The sequence below is a fragment of the Stegodyphus dumicola genome, chromosome 5, assembly GCF_044657685.1.
Source record: "Stegodyphus dumicola isolate Sdum_Otavi_A_Nest chromosome 5, ASM4465768v1".
Classification (NCBI taxonomy): domain Eukaryota; kingdom Metazoa; phylum Arthropoda; class Arachnida; order Araneae; family Eresidae; genus Stegodyphus; species Stegodyphus dumicola.
Window position 1 is genome coordinate 165822157 of NC_140772.1, and position 22542 is coordinate 165844698.

A 22542-nucleotide genomic window follows, 5' to 3' on the forward strand; every position below is an offset into this window, starting at 1 on the left:
ATTTCATATGTGTCATCAATAACATTCTCTACGCCTAGTAAGTGGGTATGGGAAAGAGATAGAAAAGCTTGCGGGATATATAAAGACCACTCACTTTCCTTTTTGGAAAAAGGTGGCCGAGTGATTAGCTCAATAGGGAAGAAATAGTGAATGCTATTAGTAAGACATTTGCTGCCGTTTCTTTCAGCAGAAACTATTCACCTGCATTCCTCTCTATTAAGCAGCACTCTGAAAGAAATCCCATTGCATTCAACTCTTCCAAATCTGAGCCTTATAATAGAGACTCTACTATGCTTGAACAAATAGAGTTTTGTTCCAGATACATAGGTCTTCTCCAGGTCTTGATGGCGTGAATATGAAATGCTGAAGCATCTGTCCTATAAGTCACTGACTGCCCTTCTTTATCTTTACAATAGAGTGTGGAAGGAGCATACTTTTCCCAGTGCATGGAGGAGAGCTGTTGTAATTCCTATTGCTAAGCCAGGGAAAGATCCAAGGAATCCCTCCAAATATCGGCCAATTGCCCTTACGAGTTGCGTATGCAAGCTGTCTGAAAAAAAAATGGTAAACAGTCGACTAGTCTTCTTCTTGTAAAAGAATATTAATATATCGCCTTATTGAAGCGATTTTCGAAAGGGGAAAACAACCGTAGATAACATGCTCCTTTTAGAGATCTCTATTCAAAAAGCTTTTGTAAGAAGAAATCACCTTGTCTCAATTTTCATTGATATAAAGAAAGCATGGAGGATAAGGCATGGAGATACGGTATACTTTGTGATCTTCATGATAGTGGCTTGCATTGCAACCTACCATTTTTCATTCAGAATTTTTGGAAGCTAGAACTTTTCAAGTAAGAATTGGCTCTATTTTGTCAGAAACTTCCTCCCACCATTTCAGGATCTTTATATGTTGATAATCTACAAATTAGCTGTCGAGGTGCGGATATGAGACATGTAGAGAAGCAGCTGCAGATCTCTTTGAACAAGATCCAGGAATGGGCAAACAGGCAGCGATTTACATTTTCGAAACAGAAGACTGCGTGCGTGCACTTTTGTAGAAAACGAGGTCTCCATCCTGAGCCTGAATTATACGTCAATGGGTCAGTGATTCCAGTTGCACCTAAAGTAAAATTTTTAGGGGTGACCATTTGACCAAAAATTGACTTTTCTTCCTCATGTCCTAAACTTAAGAAAGAAGTGTACAAATATTTTAAATATTTTAAAAGTCCTGGCGAACACCTGCTGGGGTGCAGAGCATTGCTCCATGCTTTGCATTTATAGAGCTCTTATTCTCTCTAGACTGGACTACGGCTCAGCTGTTTACGGATCCGCTCAGTCTTCAGTGTTGTTAAAACTAGATCCTGTTCACCATCAGGCTCTGCGGATTTGTTCTGGAGCCTTCAGGACGTCTCCTGTTCAGAGCCTTTATGTTGACTGTTACGAACCATCACTCCGTTTGAGGCGGGAGGAGTTGTATCTTTTACAGTATTTTAATATATTGTCTTAACTTGACCATCCTTATAAACTGTGTTTACTTGATAATAGTTGTGACCTTTTATTTGAGGCACGTCCATCCTGTGTGCCTTCTTTTCCTGCTAGAGTTCATCCTCTCATTGAAGAATTCTCCCTGTCTGATATGTCCCTACAAGCAGTACAGCATTTTGAAATCCCACCTCGGGGAAGCACAAATCCAGTTTCTTGATATTTTCCACAGTTAGTCAAAACAACTACTAATAAGATCATCTACAAAAAAAATTTTACTGAGCACAGGCATAGTTACAGCAGTTATGTTTCCATATATATGGATGGATCTAAGTCAACTTGTCATGTTGGGATGTCATTTATAATTGGTGACCACATGGAAGGCAGACTTTTATGTGACGCTTCCTCGGTCTTAACCTCCAAACTGACTGTCATATATTATGCGCTTTTGTACATCTCAACACTGCACCATGGAAAATTCATTATATGTGCAGACTCCTACAGTGCATTGAAAGCTTTAGAAACCTTTTCTAGCACCGAGAATCCTGTGATAGTGGATGTAGTCAAGTTGAATATTAAATTAATGGGTTGTGGATATAAAATTCTGTACTGCTGGGTCCCCGGACATGCAGGAATAAAAGGCAATGAGCTGGCGGACATCACAGTGAAATCTGCTGTTGAAATGTCCAGCCGCCTCATCCCTTTTGTAGATATCTGTTGTATCATTAAAGAGAAGATCAGGAAAAAATGGCAGCAACTTTGAGACATTCAAGCTCACAACAAGTTGAGAAGAGTGAAGCTTAAAATAGAGCATTGGGATATTACTAGCAGTCGTAAGGAGGAAGTTCTTTTGACTCGGCTTAGAATAGGTCACACTAGAGCGACACATAGCGATCTACTAAAAGTTGAGAATGAGCCTGTTTTCCCAAATTGTACTGTTTGTCTCTCAGTCCATCACATTTTAATAGTCTTCGTGAGAAGTGTTTTAATAGCTGCGACCTGCTTCTCGACTGTTTAATTGGAAAAGAGGTTGATACCAATTTGTTTCACTACCTGAAAGAAACAGGCTTCTATTATTTAATTTGATTTTTGTCTTGAGATTTTATGTTAGAATTTTAATGAATCAGATGTTTTAGGATTATATATCTATATTGCATATCTCATTATCTGAATCATAATCAGCATTTTCATCCCACCATTTTAATATCTTTTTACTTGCTTTTATTTTATAAGTGTGCTGTTAACTTTAGACATTTTTCTTTATCAAAAATTTGTACTTTAGTTTGTATATTGAAAAACAAATCGTGTGTTTGGCGTATATGGCCTTTAGAGCTTTGTGCCATAAATCTACTACCACCACCATCATATAAGTCTTCCTGTCTTTTTCTTTTTTGCTGTTCTCTTAGAAATGTTAATTTAAAAAGAATGGCCTTTTTCCCACATTTTTGTTATTTGTATGTTGCTTATTATTATGGTTATTTTATAGTATATGAATCCTATAGAAGAAGAATTTGAGAGAAGTTCATCTGACATAGATACAGAATGTCATTATACAGAAATTACTGTATCAAACAATAACAACAACAACATTTCAAAAGTAAAGAAGAAGAAAATTACTGATGAGGAAATTGTTGAGCGACTAAAGGCAATTGTTTCCACTGATGATCCAAATAAAAAATATGCGAAAATGGAAAAGATTGGACAAGGGTAAATATGATTACCCTGTATTTAATTATTTTGCTCATAAAGTTATGACAAGTTAATGTTAAGTTATTTTTTCCAGTACAATTTACATTTCTTAATGATACTTAGCTGGAGAATATGTAGGAAGTATTTTGCTCAGGTATTTGATAGAAATATTTAAGTTTCTCTTATTTGATCAACGCATTTGTTTAATGTATTACCTTGCTCTTAAAATATTTTTCTCTAATAAGTTTTTTAATGATCTTGGTCCCCCCCTTTTGATCTGGAAATTATAAAAATAAATAGTAAAATAATTATTTTACTGAGTAACAAATGGTATGTAAGTCCATAAAGTCTTCTGTATTGAAATTTTCCATACATTTCAGAATATTAATTATCTTCTTGACATAAAACTATATACAATTTTTTAAAATCTGACCTTTAACGAGTTTAACTTTATTTAATTCCAATACAGTGCTTTTGCGGTTGAAATAGCTTTTTCTAGATGTATTGTTTTTCAGAATTTTATAAAAATAGTTTCAGCATGGGGATTGAAGAGTTCTGTAAATATAAAATCTAATTTCTATGTGAACCTCGTAAAAGTTTCAGTAATTAAAATACTCATTATGCTTTAAAGCAATTACACAGAATGACCCAGACTTTAATGTTTAAATTGCTAATATTATTTTACCCAACACAAACACATTAATTGTCAAAACAAGCAAATTTTGTTTTGTAAGTGCTCCTGAAATTTTATAGAATATCAATCTATAAAATTAATTGAAATTTTATAGAATATCAATCTATAAAATTTCAGGTTTCTGAATATAAACCTATACATGTGTAAGCTGAGAATGTGTTTTTTATTCAAAAATTTATCCAAAATTTAAAACCCATATATAAGTTGAAATGAAAAAAAAATTCCTGTTGTATTCAAACATGTCTTGATGACGGCAAAAATGTTGGCAAGCAGTTGTAACATGTGAATTATATCCCAATCAAATTGCTGTAAAGTATTATGTCAGATGCAAAAGACAATATTTTTAACTCTGGTACATCTCTCTGAAGTTAGCATGTCTTTTCCATTCATTTGTCATCTTTTATATGATCTGCATTATCTGTACTGTCCTAATTTTCTGTGCCATTGTACTTTTTTTGTCTGAAAGATGAGTGAAAAGAGAAAGTCTTATATGAGATGTCAAACTACTGACTGCTGTTGTCAAAATTTTAATAACAGTATGGCTACTCAGCATTTCTCTGTAAATGGAAAACAAGTTCAAGATTGGATAAAGCAGGGTGCACATTTTGCCAATATCAGACTTTTCATCTTAGCGATGTACAACCAACATTGTAAACAGTTTTGAAAATTAAATCACTCATTTTCATAAAATGAATGTCTCATTTCCTTTAAAAGATTTTTATGAATTTAATATAAACTAAAGAAATAAAAAGAAATGTGATATTTGGCAATGATCGCTTGCAAGTTGACCTCTGTAGTTCAGCTTTAGAAAATGTTCCAATGTCATATTTTCTAAGCATAGTCGTAATGGCTGGAACTCTCAGCAGCTTTTGACGTCCATCATGGCTGTAGTTAAGGCATACAGTTGAGAATAATAAGGCATGAACTTGAAGAATTTCCAGTCTTTATTTTCCCACATATCCAATTAATTTGGCAGACACTTATTCAATGATAATTAAATATGGTAAATTTCTGTGTACATTGATTCTAAAAAATTAAGACGCAGGCAGTTTAGATGGGAAATAGAGGCGAGGAGTTATTAGCAGAGTTTTTTTAAAAGGATTCTCCTCCCTGAATTTTGTTGTTTGAATTCTAAATTAATACTTGTCTGGCATGTTATTTTATCTTAATTATCAGTTTATTGTTGTATATATCTAACAATATTTAAAAGCAGTTTATTGTTGTAGCAAAAAATATGTAAAATTTATTGGACCATGCAAGGAAGTCATGCGAGTTCCATATAAGACCTTTTTAATTAAATAATGCTATTTGTGTCTTCCATTGTTTATTTGCTTGTACTATCTGTATTTATTGCAAAGAATGAATTGCTTTATGTTGTTGTTGTTTGTGGCTGGCAGATGGCATCATAAATAAAAGTTGATCCTCATAGGGCTCTGCCATTACTGGGGCAGAATTTATGTGTACTGGCTTTTTGATATGATACCTGGAACAATGCAGCTAAATGCTTGTTCTGAATATGAGTTGAAGAGAAGTTGATTTGTGTTGAATCACTTCTCAAATTGTTGACACCAAGTATTATTGCCCTATATTGTATTTAAAGAAAATAATAATGAAGAATCTATGTGACTGAATGTATATTTCTTGCATTGCAAAAAAATGTTATCTAGAGTCATCAAATTTTGTGTAACATAGTCCTCCACTCGAACGTGGTCACTTGGAAGCCCGAATTTGGAATTTGTTGTATTGCCTATTTCATATATTGTAAAACTTTATTGATTAAAAAAGTCAACAATTCAAAACGAAAACATTTTTTTATCTCCAGTGTGTGAGACTGTCTATCAGAAATTTTAAAAATATGCTGGTTTTAAATATTTTTAGTCCAATGTGTTGTTAGCCCAAATGCTCTTGAAACATGCATGTGTTTATAAATAAAAAAAAATGCCTGTTAATGCATAATATAAAATCTGAAAGCTTTCAGTTTTTTTTCCCCCCCTAATAGATAGCAAATTTTAATTTGCATCTGTTTTTAAGCCAAACAGTAAATTACATCAAACAACATTACAGTGCTTAGATAATGATTTTATCTAAGCACTTTATTTTATTTATATGAATTTGAAATCATTAACAGTGCTTATAGATTATAATGTCTTCATTCCTGCATTTTAACTGTTATTGATGTACTTAAAAGGATTTATTTATTTATTTATTTATTAATTTTAGTGCTTCTGGTACTGTATACACTGCTAAAGAACGGAATAGTGGATTGGAAGTTGCAATTAAGCAAATGAATTTATCTAATCAACCAAAGAAAGAACTCATTATTAATGAAATTTTAGTTATGCGTGAAAAGAAACATCCTAATATTGTAAATTACCTGGATAGCTATTTAGTGGAAGATGAACTTTGGGTAAGATTATTAATTTATATGATGATTGTAATTATTAGAAATGTTTTTATTACTTGCTAACAGGTTTTTGTTTTGTTTTACGTTTACATACATACAATATTATGCAATATTTTGAATGACTATTTGGGATTCTTTAGTTACCTTATTTCTTTACATATTCCCCTGCCTTCTTTTACTAATTTACCGTCTAAAAATGAAGAGAGAAAAATTATGTAACTTAATTTCTGAAGGACTCGGTTATAGTAAGAGCATAACACATGTTAAGTCATGGATTCTTTTTGATTTCATGAGTCTTGAATTCTTGATTTTCGGCCATCGTTCTTAAATAAGAAATATTCACTTAATAACTAGCTTGACTAAATAAGAATTAAACTTAAATGCTTTATAGAGACTATTAACGCGAAGATAGGCTTTTTGAGGCAGACATGAACTGACTGAAGAGCATGTACTTAGCAGAGCAGCAGGAACTCTCTCTTGGCTAGAAGCCACTTCTTAAATATCTTTTACAGTTTGCAAACTCATTTGCATAAAAATCCCACTTGTGCTTATTCTGGCCAGAAATGGAAAATAAGAGAGGATAGCAAAGTTTAAAATAAAATAAACATTAGTAAAATTTAAAATCTTTATAATATAGCTTCAGAAATTTGAAAGTTAGGTCACACAAAACAGCGGAAGAATATTTTCCTACATTTGGAATCATTTTTTCAATTTTTAACCATAAGGTGTTCTTTTCTTGAGATTATTATAAATAGAGAAGCAGAAACTAAAGTTATTTATAAAAATAGTAATGTTAGTTCTAAAACGTTACAGAATTCTATATTTAGTAATATTAAATGTTTGAAATCTAATGGAATTTGTGCTTTTTATAAATGCATTAAATTAAAAAATTTGGATGTCTGTGATGCTAAGGAAAACTTTGTGAGAAAACAAGGATTGTATTTTTTTATATTTTAATACCATCTCTTCAAACTGTAATTCTCAATTAAAGTGTAATTTGTGTAATTCAAAAATACTAATAAATAGTTTGTTGTATGAAGATCGTAAAGCTAATAGTATACAATTTATAAAATCAGAAACTGAAAACGAAAGCACTTTCAAATGAATCCAGCAAGGATCAAGGTCATGTTGTGAGTCATAGAGTTCAAAATTGCAATTCAGTGATTCTACTTATGGATATGGTTCTGGGAATTTCCTCAAGTGGCAAAACTGTTGAAATTAAATTATTATTGAATTCAGGAAGTGCATTTTTGTTGGAAAAATAGGATTGAAGAAGATATCGGTTACTTTGTGGAATTGGCAGAGTGCCAGCCTCCAAGACTCCTAGCTCAATTAGGAGGTTCGAATCCCACGAACGGGCTGGCTGCATGGGTGTTTTCGTGGTTTTCCCCATGTGTAATGTGTATACGAGTCAGTTTGCCTTAGAAGGTCCTCCACGAAGGCATCCCTTCCCTTAGGCAGATAGCTATAGTGTGCTTTACCATAATTAAATACACCACCACACCTAGCTCAATTAGTTTAAAAATTACATCAAAGTTAAATAGCGAAACAATTAATGTTAATGCATGTATTTTGGATGTGGGAACAAGTCCTTAATGTAAAGCATATAGATTATATCAAATCTGTTCCATTAGCGGTTCCAAATTTTGCTCAACTCAAAGAAATGGGTTTAATTTTAGGAGCTGATTATTTTTTCTCTATCTTAAACCGTTGACAGATGTATGGTTGAAAAAATGAACCTGTAGCTCAGAATACAATTTTCGGTTGGGTGAATGGAAAAGTTGGATCTAATATGGAAGGTCCAAAAACAGTTCATTCACACTTCATAAAGCTCGAAGGATAATCTAAATATTAATTCCGAGCATAAGCATTTCTGAGAAATGGAGGAAGTTGTCGAGGTTGAGAAGAATAAATTCCTGATACCTGAGAAACAATTCTGTGAATCACATTTTCAAAACGCTTACTCTTTAATTCAGATGGGTTATTTGTTGTGTAAACATCCATTTTATAAAACATATCAGAAGTTGGGTGATTCAAAACCAGCAGCAATTTATAGATTGCATTCCATGTAATGAAAATTCAAAGATAATCTGGAATTTGAAAAACAGTATAAAGATTTTATATATGAATATGAACAGTTAGGTCATATGAATTGTGATTAATGATCATTTCTCTAACTGATCGGATACAGAAAAATGTTTTCTTCCTCGTCATTAAACCTTCAAGCAGTATGACAAAATTAAGAGTAGTCTCTGATGCATCCTGTGAATCTGAATGTAGTATAGCACTGAATTCACTTTTAGGGTAGATCCAAAAATTCCACAGATTTTTAAGATTTTGATTAATTTTTAATTTCCTAAAATTGCTTTTACAGCTGAACGGGAAGAAAATATATTGTCAAGTTATGGTAGCCCCTGAAGATCAATTGGTATTATGGTGATACAATTCCAGTGATGAAATATGTGCATAAAGTTGAATATGCACATAAGCTGAAATCGACTACATGGGGTCTTTCCTGAGCTTTATTTTTAGAAACCAGATATCTGAAGCAGATAGCTGTAGATTCCAAAAAGGAATTGGATGTGTCACATATATTGGAACATGATATGTATATCGATGACTTACAAGGGGTGCTCAAATGAAAAGGTACGAAACGACGTAAAAACGTAACAGTTAAATATTTGCATATTCCGCCATGGGAGCATGTAGCGAGACATCTCGGGATGCGATTGGAGTCCCTGACTGGGATCATAGCATGCGCAGTCACCCACATGCTCTGGAGAAAGCAGAGGCTCTTATCAAAAGTGGCGTCCAAATGATGCGGGCAGTCCATATGAGGACAGGTGTTCGCGTTGCAAAATTCGACGACTGAGGAGCAGCGAGGTGTTATCCGATTTCTGACAGCGGAAGGTGAGAAACTGGCAGCTATTCATCGCCGGATGGTGACAGTTTATGGGGAGAAATGTGTCTCTGACGAGTCTGTCAGAAAATGGAGTGCCCGTTTTCGTGCAGGCCGTGAGAGTGTGGGTCATGACTGGATACCAGGCCAGGCAAACACTGTCATCACGAGCGATCTCATCGACAAGGTGGATAACCTAGTGAGAAGTGATCGTCGTGACACATTGCGAATGTTGGCAGTGAAGGTGGATGTCAGCTATGGAACCGTGTGGACAATTGTTCACGACAGGTTACCGGAAGGTGTGTGCCGCTTGGGTTCCGAAGCAGCTCACTGACCAGCAAAAGGAACTGCGTATGTGGCTAGCACTGCAACATCTGTTTCGGTATCAGGAAGACCTCGCTTTCATGGAGCGGATCGTCATAGGTGATGAAACCTGGTGCCATCACTACGAGCCAGAGACAAAGCGGGACAGCATGCAGTGGAAGCATGCGTCCTCACCTCTGCCAAAAACATTCAAAGCCATGCCGTCAGCAGGCAAGTTGCTGCTCACCATTTTTTTCGACGTTCTAGGTCCGCTACTTGTAGAATTCCTCGAGCGCAGAAAAACCATTAACTCTGATGTGTATTGTGAGACACTCCGAGGCTACGCAGGTTCATCAAGAAAAAAAGACCGGGGCTGCTCACGGAGGGTGTGGTTCTGCTCCATGATAACGCACGTCCACACATCTCCAGAGTCACACACATGGAACTAGCCAAGTTCAAGTTGGAGACGGACCATCCGCCCTACAGTCCGGACATGTCGCCCTGCGATTTCCATGTGTTTGGTCCACTGAAGAAACACTTGAATGGAAAGTGCTTCAACTCGGACGACGTACTTATTCAAGGACGCTGTGAAGGACTAGATCTTGTCAAGGCCACAGGAATTCTGGGAACAAGGAATCCTGCGGCTTTTTTATCAGTGGGATCGTTGTGCTCAGGCCTATGGTGTATATTTTGAATAAAGTCTACATTTGTACTCACCGTGTCATTTCATACCTTTTCATTTGATCACCCCTTGTATTATCAGGTGCAAATACAGTTGATGCATTGTCAGTCTGCAAGAAAGTGTCTTCAGTTTTACATGGATATGGTTTCGATTTGAGGAAGTGGAGTTTAAACTATGAAGAATTCTTAACTGAATTCAAGGAACATTTTTCACGTAATCCCAATTTCGAGATATCTCCTAATTTGAGTTCGAATGTCTTATGGCTTTTCTGGAATTCATCTGCTTACACCTTCAGTTTTAAAGCTGTGTTTTAACTAAATGCACCGATAACAAAGAGATTAATATTGGCAGAATCCGCCCGTATTTTCAATCCTGTGGGTCTTCTATTTCCTTTCACTGTACCAGTTTAAATATTTTACCAAAAGCTGCAGTTAGTTTAGAGGGACTGGGATTTAATTATTCCCCAATACCTCTCAAATGAACTGGTTAAAATTTCAAGAGACATTCGGTCAGATCAATAATTGTGAAATTTCAAGATATGTCTTATTTACAGTAGACAGTGCTATTTAACTACATGGATTTTATGATGCCTCTTCACTGACGTATGCAGCAGCCATCTACTGTCACAAAAAATGCAATGGTACCATTAATATTAATCTTTTGGTATCAAAGATTAAAGTTGCACCTATAAAACAAATATCTATCCTCGATTAAGAATTTGTGGCACATATTTGCTAACCAGATTATTTTGATCTATTTTGAACACTTTAAAAGAATCCATAAAGTTTAATTTCGAAATTTATGCTTGAGCAAATATTGAGCTAGTTCTGTGATGGCTCTCCTCTCATCCACATAAGTGAAAAACTTTTGTTGCATATAGAACATAGATAGAAGTGATACCTCTTATATTGTAATTGTGTTCCTTCTAAAGAAAATCATGCAGACTTTGCATCTTGTGGTAATGAACCTCAACTTCTACCAACATGTACTTTGTGGTGGAATGCTCCATCATGCCTCTGTAAGGATGAGAAAAACTGGTCTAAATATGAATTAAGATCTGAAGATGATACTGATATAAAGGCTGAACAAAGATCTGATTCTATTCTTGTTGTGAGAGTCTATGTATTCTGGTTTACTGCCAACAATTTATTACTCATTGCAAGAAGCATATTAATACTCAAAATAATTTTAATAGCAGCATTCATTCCAGCTACTAACATTTCTAGAAATTTGAGTAGTATAGAAAATCATTATTTGTTGGATTCACAGTCTTTATTTCCAAGAAGATTTAGAATGTGTCAGGGACAAGAAATGCATAGATGTTTCATTTCATGTTGTGGTGCACCATGACACATTTACAGTGACAATGACACCAATTTTGTGTGAGCATACTGAAAACTGCACAAACTAAATCAAATTTGGTCTTCTTTCTATGCAACACAATCAGTGTCTTGAAAACTAACTCGATCATCTATTGAATAGCATTTTATACCACCTGCTTCACCACACTTCAAAAAAATATGGGAAGCTGGCATTTGCTCAGCAGAATTTCATCTGTGAAGATTATTAAAGGAGACTTTTTTGACCTATGAAGAGTTGCTTTGATCGAGTCTATTTTAAATTCGTGTCCTCTTACATACATGAACGATTTTGATATCGACTTTATTAATGTTTTAGCCCCATTTCATTTTTATTACAGGTGATACTTTCACTTCCTTTCCAGATAGACATCTGCTTACTTCTACAATGATTTCTAGGTGGAAAATTATTCATATCCTTCAGCATTGATTTTGGAATCATGGAAAACACAAACATTTGATTTCTCTTTAGCATGATCCAAGAGGCAGCATGCCAAATCCAACTTGCAGATCAACACTGTGGTTCTTGTTTTCAAAGATAGATCCCCACCTTTAACCTGTCTTGTAGGGTGTGCCTTTGACATCCAGTTTGGCAAAGATTAGTTTGCATAGCCACAGTCAAACGTAATCCTGTTGTCTTCAAAAAGCAAAAATTCAAACTTTCACCTCTTATCTTTGTATCACCACTACCTTGAACCTGATAGGATGGGAATATGTTTACTTTCACGCTTGTCATAGTTAAATACAGATTCATTGGCAACACTATTTTGCATATTTATCATTGCCATGGATTTTAGAATTTAGCTGACCTATATCTGTTTCAAGATTTATTTTTAACTGAGCTATGATGTCAGATTATTATTAGATGCTTCTGTGAGAATATTGAACTATTATATGTTTACGATTTATTAATATAAAGTAGAAATAGTTGAACTTTCATTTTTATATAATACTTGCTTGTTTTTATGTGGTACATCTGTAAAATTTTAAAACTGAATTCACAATGGATTGAGATTTGAAGAAGGAAACCTTCTCATGGTTTAGGCATATAGTCCTTTATTACCATGTATATCTTATTTTGTTCTTAGAGCTTCTTTCTTCTTAGTTTTAGAGAGATTGGCTTTCATAGAATATAGTGTTTGTAGAAGTAAGCTATTAGAACACTGGTTCATTCCCTCATTATGCATCCTGGATTTTCTAAAAATTTTCTAAATTCTTCTAAAAAATTTCTGAAATTTTCTAAAAACTTTCAAGTTTCCTTTCTTTTCCTCTTCCTTTATGTAGATAAAATTTAATTCTAAAGAATGAATAGTAGTTTGTAAATGTTTGTTTTGGTGATTAAAGAGGATGATTAGGAAAAGTTAAACTTTTCTTTGTAACAGACTAGCATTGCTATAGAATTTTTTTGGAGGGGGAACTGCTTTTTATTTTTATGTTCATGAAGGTAAATATCATGAACATAACACTCAGCAAAATGTTCCATTCCTTTCAGTAATCAAACAATTTTTTACAGAAGTAATTTCGTAGATATGTTAGTAATCACTGTTACTAGCAAGCATTTGGCAATTTTGTTGGAATTGGAAAAAACGTGCATTCCTAAACCATTACAAATACATTATGTATGATGGCTACTTTTCAGTCTTTGCATCTAAAATAGCTTGGCTTTAATAAATTTTTATAACCATTATTTTTGTTTTTCTGCAGTCACTCTTGGATGTTGTCTTCTCTTAATTTTTGGAAACATTTTATGCTAGTAATAGTTTTAATGATGCCCAATTCATTTATGTCTTTTAGAATGTTTGGATTTTTACTTTAGATATTTATTTATCATGAGTTAACATGTCTGAATGAAGTTGGAAACATCACTATAATTCATATCTGAATGAAAATATATGAATTATTTTGAAGATTTTAAATTGCTTTTTTTGCCTTAGCAATGTAAAAAATATTAAAAGTATTCTCCAAACTTTAAAAATTTTTAAGGTCTTTTTCAAAAGGTTTTTTTGGGGGGAGGGGGTATTTATTATACATGGGTAATTTACAGAATAAATAATCCAAACGTGGGTAATCAGAATTTTGTACTATTCTGTGTTTAAAATTTCTTTTAAAGTAATATATGGATTTTAAAAGCTCTGTTTTATAGATTAAAGAGTTAATTTTTCTAAAATCGTGTAAAATAAATTTTTATAATTTTCCTATACAATTAATATTGTGTGATGAAATTTTTTCTTGCTGTATAAGTTGTTTTATGTTCAGATAAAATACACTAAATTCATATCGTAGATTTTTAAAGAAATTATAATGTTTCCTCTACCACTGTGCGGAATCCGAGTTCTTTTGTTTTTAGGTTGTAATGGAGTATCTGCCGGGTGGTTCCCTTACAGATGTCGTTACAGAGACTTGCATGGATGAAGGTCAAATATCAGCTGTTTGCCAAGAAGTAACTTAATTATTATTATTATTATTATTATTATTATTATTATTATTGGAAAATTACTATTTTAAGATTAATTTTGTATTTTAAAATTATATATATATATATATACAGGGGTTGGACAAAAATATGGAAACACCTTTAAAAAAACATGTTTCTTTGCTTAATATGGTGTAGGAAACCCGTTGGCATCCAAAACAGCTTGCAGTCTTCTCGGAATGGATAAATACAGTTCCTGTATGTTTGCCAAGGGAATTTTATACCATTCTTCCTGCAAAACGGTGGCAAGTTCAGATAACGATGCTGGCGGTGGATAACGAGAACGCACTTTCCGTTCTAATGTAGACCACAAAGGTTCGATAATATTCAGGTCTGGTGACTGTGGTGGCCAGGGGATATGGGACAACTCATCCTCGTGCTCAGTAAACCAGTCCTGGACAATGTGAGCTGTGTGAACAGGGGCTTTGTTGTCTTGGAAGACACCATCACCATCGGGGAACAAAGCTTGTACCATGGGATGAACTTGATCGGCCAAAATGTTCACATAAGTCTTGGCAATCATGTGCCCTGGCACAGTCATCATGGGGCTAGCAGAGAACCACGATATGGCTGCCCAAACCATAACAGAACCCCCGCCATGTTTCACTCTTGGCAACAAGCAATCTGTATTATAGGCTTGAGATGGCATTCTCCAGACGTAAACTCGGCCAGAAGTGGGAAACAATGTGAAAGAAGACTCGTCAGACCATATTACTCGCTTCCACTGCTCTATAGTCCAGGCTTTATGATTTAAACACCACCTTTTCCTGTTACAGGCATTAGCATCACTGATGAGTGGCTTCTCAATTGCAGCACGGCCAGCAATTCCCTGTTTATGAAGCTCCCTTCTAATTGTTTTGGTACTCACAGGGTTCGGTAACACAACATTCATTTCAGCAGTAACTTTTGCAGCTGTGGTCTTCTTATTTTTCGTCACAATTGCCCTTAATGATCGTCTGTCACGATCACTCAGGACACACTTTCGTCCGCGCTATGATTTAGCAGATAATGTTTTTCCGCTTTTCAAATATGCGGAATAAATCTTCGATACAGTACCTCTTGAAACACTAAACACCTCGGCTACCTTGCTTGCGGAAGCACCTACCATACGTACTCCAACAATTTGCCCACGTTCGAAGTCTGTTAACTCTGACATAATGCAATGACAACCTCACATAACAGTACTCCGACAACAACTGAACTGTTTAGCACATTTACGAAGTTGTATAGGTGGCGTCAGTAATCAGAAACGCCAGCGCCACCTACATATTTCATTAAAATCAATCTTTCTTTTCAAACATGCATTTCACAAGGTGTTTCCATATTTTTGTCCATCCACTGTATATGTAAAAAAACTGTTTCATTAGATGTAATAAAAAAACTGTGTCATTCTTGAAATAAGACTGCATTATTAGATGAAATAACACTGCATTACATATTGAAATAAGATGATTTGTTGAGAATTGCAAGAGTGGTGTTGGAGATTACTGCGACTTAACTGCGTAATTAGCAAGATGACATTTGAAGAACACACATAACGGTAAATTCCACACATCATTTTATTTTTCAATAATGCACTTTATAGCTGTGGGTGCACTATGCACCCCACAATTTTCTACAGCTCACATTTTAAACAATGGATGAATTTAGAAAAGTAAACTGTGTGTAGCTAGTAGCACAGCCGAAAGCAGCACAAGAAGAGAAGAGGAGGGAGTTGCGGCATAATTAGAATTCCATTTCTTATCATGTGACACTTTAATGTACAGGACTTGGGGTTCAGATTTCATGGGCAAGTGCCATCAGAACTGCAGGGAGTAAAATTTATAGCTGTTATTTTTAGAATGAAATGGAAGTTAAATCGCTATTTAAATATTATTTGAAAGGTAGATTTTTATATTTTGCATATTTTATATTTTACATATATATATATATTTTTGAAATACTGGGCTGAAATCTGGAAATTAAAATTATACTAGGTGATCAAAACTTATTAACCATTATATTTTTTATGAGTTAATTATGCTACAGTAAAACCTTTCAGGAATGAATGCTTGCTGGTCCTGTAAAAACTGGAATGTTACAAGAGAAAATTTTCTACAGAAGTTATATTAAATATCGATGGAAAAATTAGAACCATTGAAAATGGATGTCAGGTGATTGAAAAGGGTTAGACAGAAGAATGTAGTATATGTATTTTCTTTTCTCGGTGCATGCATTATTGTAATTTTTTCTGCAACTGAATATTTGGTTTTTTTTATATGCACCTGCATATAAAATTGATTAATAAATGCAAAGTCAGAAATGTAAAGGAATGAACAGCAGATGATAATGATTAAAATAAAAGATAGCAAACTTAAAACACCAAATTTGGAGGAAGAGTTTTTGTTTTATACATTTTTCATCAAGCGAGTTATGTCTTTAAAAAAGGTTGAAATTTTAGAGTGCTTAAATCCCCCCCCCAAGTATGATTTTCTTTTCAGTTCCCTTCCCCCAATTGCTTCAGCTGCTTATGTATTTTCATAATCTTCATTTTTCAACATTTTAGTACTTTCATCAAGTGTACCAATCTTTTAGAATTTGCTATGCTGTGATAAACAATTGAAATTCTGATAAATAGCCCACCATCTTCGGAATCTTAATAAGTACCCAAAAGGTACAAAAGTCAAGATTTTAGATTTCAATAAAAAAATTTAAAATTTTTATAAAATTATTGATAGTTAAAAAAATAAAAATGACAGTTACTGTCAAGTGTCCTGAACTAGGCTTTCCTCCCAGTTGATGCTAAGATCATGGTACCAGACTGTTTTTTTTTTTTTTTTTTTTTTCTTTGCAAGTTAGATTTTCATGATTCTATTCTTTTATTGCAATCTGATAGAATTAAGTAATCTGTTCTACACAGTTTGATTCATTGAATGAGGAAATTCAGTTTTCAATTTCTCAATTTGAAAAACACTTTTTAATATCTGGTGACAAATTTTAATCCATTCAGCTGTCTCTACACACTGATTTGGTTAGCAAATTCAATAGCATTTATGCATAGCAAATTCAATAGCATTTATGCAAATTTTTTGTGAGCAATTATGGACTTAACATCCATTAACGATATTCTAATTTGAAACACAATAACATTATTATCTTATGGCAGCAAATTAGCAATAGTGCTTAGAAAAAGAAACACGAACTGTGCATGTTTTAGTTCCATAAGGTATTATAATGTGTTACATTGCCCAAAAATGCAGAACATTCTATTCTGTTAGCTCATCTTTCTTTTAAAGTCAACAAGCATTCTGTTGAAAGTGGATGATATCATCCATTTTTTTTATTCCATTTTCACGATATTCTAAAACTATTCTTCCCACTCCCTCATTTGCTTTTTCACATTTAGTTATCAGGCTTTTTGTAGGAAGGACATGGGGGAGGAGGTCCCATCTCATTAATGTAGCAGTTATTTTAGTGAGTGAGTGGGGGTGGGTGAATGAAATTCTGCAATTTTGACATGTTGGTAAGACAATTAAAAAAATTAAACTTTCACACTTAGTTGTGATTTACTCATGTAACTAAGGAATAATTTGGAAAGATAATTTCAGTGACTACATTAAAACACAGAAAACTGAGCTAGTAACAGGTATGAATTCCATAGGCCAATAACCAAAGCAGGAGAAATGATTAAGAGATGCATTCTTCCACTTTCTGATATCATTTCGCACTCCGATGTAACTTTATGTAAGATGGTACCAAATTATGAAAAGAGAGTTGGGCATTTGGCACTGCTTACATTCTTGTTTCTATGTAGATGACTGTTGACGACATAGAGGTGTTTTTAACATACAACCTAAGGGTTAAATACTCAGTCCCATGTAAAAGGATCATTAACAGTTGTGGTTGTTTTGCAGAAGTGGTACTGAGAGAGTTTTCACTGCTTTTTATATATTTGTTATTTATTTTAAAGGAATTGGTATACAAAATTTTCTTTAATCACAGTGTTTTAGGTTCTGTTATAGGTAGTTAACTGACATGAAATATTCTAATTTCTTTTCCATATATATCACAGAAGAAACACAGAAGTACTGTCTGCTATGCTATTGCTTATCATATAGTCACTGCTAATAATAATAAATGTAAAATGAACTATAATATAGCATTATGAATTTCACCTAATTTTGAAAAGCACTTGCTGTATGGCAAACAATGTCACAGTACACAGTGTTTTATATTATATGCCATGATGATATGAATTATGCTACTATGTGTTATGGTGATATGAATTAAGCCATATTAATAAGAGTTAATGAAAAAGGTGTTATAAAAAATGAAAACTATTATTTTGGAGAACTGATGCTTGCAGAGCAATAAATGCTTTTTTGATGCTTCCCTGGTTGCAATGCATATTCCAGATGTTGGCTGCTTCTTTTTGTTTGTTGTGCCAGAGTTGGAAGGAAAGATAACATAATTCAGGAGGGCCATCACCTGTTCTGTATTCTTTTAAATGCATTATTTCTTCATAACTATTCTCTTAGAAGCCCTATGAGAATAGTGATAAAATAAGGGGATTGTCAACAGTTATGTCACATTTTTTTCATTAATTCTGTCTGCTTCATTTTTGTTCTGTGTGCTGTTAGCCCAAATTTCTGCGATTTGACGATTTAATATTTCAGTACCTAATGATGATGATGTTATTTGCAATATAAATGGAGATTTAGAAATTAGTGAGAAAACAGTGTTGAAATCTGAAAGAAGGAAGATAAAACTGGAGGGAAAAGTAACCAGTTGGGGAAAAATTGTTCCATCAAAAGCAGTTTAAAGCTAGAGATATTAATCAATTTATTATAGTAAGGTGGAGTTATTAATTATTAATATTTTATGATGTATTTTAAATTTTCATGGCTAGGGGAAAAATTGTTCCATCAAAAGCAGTTTAAAGCTAGAAGATATCAATCAATTTATTATAGTGAGGTGGAGTTAATTATTAATATTTTATGATGTATTTTAAATTTTCATGGCTAGGGCTGTGATTTTATTGGAGGGGAAGTAAAATTCACAAGGATGTAGCATGGTAAATTGCAATTCTTACAACTTTTCTCTTCTTCTTCAATGCCTCGACAGCCCTGGATAGGCCCTGACCTTCTCCAGGCATCTCTACTTTTGGCAACTGTTTTCCAGTTTTTAATCTTTAAAATGTTAACATCTTTTTTGACACAATCAATCCATATTAGCAGGGGTCTGCCCCAAGGTCTATTTCCCATGGGCTTTGCTAGAAAGATTATCTTGCAGCAACAGACTTCATTCATTTTAGCCATATGGCCAGCCCGTTTAAGTTTCTGTAATTTAACAAATTTTACAATATCAGGTTGTTTGTAAATTTCATAGACTTCTAAATTAGATGATCTTCTCCATGATCCATTCACTTGGACCCCACGAAGAATGCAATGTAATTAATATCTTTCACTCAAAAATTCCCAGAGCTTCCTCATCATGTGAAGTCAGTGCCCAAGTCACTGATGCATAAGTCAAGACAGATCTTTTGTAAAGTATCAATTTAGTTTTTAATAAGGGAGATGGATTTTAAATAATTCTTCAGAGCATAAAAACATCTATTTGCAGCAATGATTCTTTTATGTATTTCTGGGACCAACACATTTTAGTATTTATCTCAGTTCCCAGATAAGTAAAACTTTTTTTTTTTTTTTTTTTTTCAAATTTATATTTGCATTTATATTTGCCATATTTTAAGTTACTAAGTTGTAAGTCAGACTTTAAGCAAGATAAATATTTAGTTTTATTTTTTTTATTTTCGTTTACAAATAAATTAATTCTTTTAGCACTTTGTTCCAATGCCATAAATGCCTATTTGAGAGCCACTCAGTTTGGGCAATAATGCCAATGTCATCAGCATAAGCCAGTATTTGAACTGAGTAAAAATATTTCCTTTAATATTGATCTTTGAGTCTCTAATAACTTTTTCAAGTGCTATATTAAACAGGAGACATGCTAATACATGCTCCTGTCGCACTCCATTTTTAACCGGAAGCTGTTCTGTGTAATCACCCTGTATGCATACTTGAATTATGGTGTCTTTGAGAGTCCAGGCTACAAGTGCAACAAGTTTTTCTGGAATTTTCAATTCATGCATAGCTTTTATGAGAAGTTCTCTGTTAGTGCAATCATATGCTGTTCTAAAATCGATAAAAAGATTGTGAGTCTTGTTTCCAAATTCTCTACATTTTTCAAGGATCTGTTTTAAGTTGAAAATTTGCTTAGTTGTAGATCTTCCTTTCCTAAATTCACATTGATAGTCACCTATCAAGTTATCAAGAAACGACAAAAGTCTGTCAAAAGGAATAGTAGACAGAATTTTATAGGATGTGCAAAGAAGACTGATTCTTCTCTAATTGCTAGTCTAGCACGTCACTCCTTTTTTTTTTTTTTTTTTTTTTCTGTGTGTGTGTGTGTGTGTTTATGATGGAAATGGTACTATGTGTTCAGTCCGTTGAGAGTATAATTGATATATACATTGATAAATTAATCAAATTCTGAAAATACACTGTTCATCAAAATTAAAGGATAATAGGATAATGACAGAAATAAAGTGTAATTACTTAATGAAAAATTATTAATATAAATATGTACAAAAGATTTAGTTAAAATAAATTGCAATGTTTAGCAGTTGATTATTTGCAAAATACTGAAATTAAAATCAAATTTATAAAAATTGGAAAGTAACAAAAAAATTGTCACCTCTCTTAGAATATTTTTTCTTTAATATGATGCTTTGGACAGATATGCATTAATTGTATTTTGATTTCATAGACCAAAGTGTTGATTAAGTCTTGTAGAATTGTCACCCCTCTTGGAAAAATGTTTCTCTAATAGGGTGTATGGTTGCTTCGGACAGATATGCGTTCATCGTATCTTGATTTCATAGACCAAAGTGTTGATCAAGTCTTGTGGAATTGTACGCTGTTTTTCTAAAAGAGCACTTTTCAGAACTTTTCCTGAAGGTTCCATGAAGCAATGTGGCATGCTGAAATTTGGTGCTGTAATACATCCCTCAGAAGCTCTATCAGATTCAAGTCGAATGGGTTTTTTTTATTGCAAGGATTCTGACACCACATATGCTTGATGTGGCTGAGCATTTTCATCCATTAACAAAAAGTCTGGGTCAGTGTCACCCCTAAGTTGTCTAATTTGGGGTTCCAGTACTTCATCTGCATTTCTTTGAGTGGTTACAGAGCCTCCTTGAAAGATATGCAGCTTGGTATGGTCATTTGTTATGATTCTTGCCCAAACCATTAAAACGCAGTGGCGGGAACGGGATAGTTCGTCGACAAGGGAAGGCAAGTTGCATGTTTATTCCTCTCTCCAAAGCAAAACATTTGTAGAATTACTGTATCTGGACTCGGTAAACAAAACTCGAGCGCAGTCTTCTTGGCTCCATTACCCCTTTCATCCCTGAATATGAATGATAGATTTTCAGACAAAAACAAAAGCAATTTATATTATTATAAGGTTGTTCATTGTTATTTTGTTATTTTTTTCATTGTTTTTCTTAGGGGAATTGCGGTTGCATGTATGCCATGCATGTACCCAGAGTAGCATAATTTATTGTCAGTAACAATAATTTGCCTAAATTATGATACAAATATGTACCAGTAATAATATGTACCAATAATGTACACATATGTACCAGTAATAAATAATGGTACACATATGTATTGGTAATAATACCATTTGGTACATATATATATCAAATAAACCAAAAGATAAATCATTTCTAAATTCTAAATAATTCATACATACCTGATATTCTATTTCTTTTCTAAATGTATTATAAATATTACAGAATAAAATTATGTATAAAATCAAGTTTATTCTCATACAAATTTACTGTAAAATATATAATACAGGCACTCAGTGGTTTATTAACAAACATAACCTTACATTTAGTGAAATCTGCATGGTGTTATGCACATGTAGTGGTACACTTTTCATTTAGTTATAATGTTAAATATGTCCTGCAGGTATTTTTAAACGTCAGTGGTACACATGTGTATCGTTTGAGTCGAAAGGGTTAAACATGACTACAGCACCAATTTGAACAGGCCCCTCTGGAAGCTGGAGTGAGTGGAACACAAACCACTGGTTTACAGTGCAGCCTCGTTAAGCCTTCGTGCAGGGCTAAATCGAGTTCCTATGGCAGCCTGAAGGTCTAAAACCAAATCTCTTGTAAATACTTTGCTGTTTCTCCGAGCCAACATTGACAGAAAATGGTCTTCTGATGCAGTTGTTGCTCTTGGTTGTCCTTGACCAGGTCCTCTATCAACTGATCCAGTGCTTAAAATGCTGCTCCAAATTCTTGATTTGATACTTTGAGGAATATTCAAATCTTGGATGTCCTTCATCATTTGTGTTTGACCTCCCTTGATTCTACAAATTATTCGCCAGGTTTTGACTTCACTTAAATGATGTTCTTGAGGTATAACTTCTAAATACTAGTCACTCTTGGAAACCTTATTCACTTTAAACAACATTACACACTGTAATTCGAACATGCTTCCATAG

General features: G+C 33.7%; 1 protein-coding gene across 5 annotated transcripts in view; it reads left to right on the top strand.

The window, feature by feature from the left end:
- The window catches only part of LOC118195132 (serine/threonine-protein kinase PAK 2-like), a 119205-nt gene that overhangs the window by 67167 nt on the left and 29496 nt on the right, over positions 1 to 22542 (top strand). For all 5 annotated transcript variants that reach the window (XM_085817339.1, XM_085817338.1, XM_085817340.1 and 2 more), the window contains 3 exons: positions 2968 to 3188; positions 6085 to 6271; positions 13858 to 13950. In XM_085817339.1, coding sequence (XP_085673465.1) covers positions 2968 to 3188; positions 6085 to 6271; positions 13858 to 13950 — 501 coding nt within the window. The remainder of the gene's footprint in view (positions 1 to 2967; positions 3189 to 6084; positions 6272 to 13857; positions 13951 to 22542) is intronic.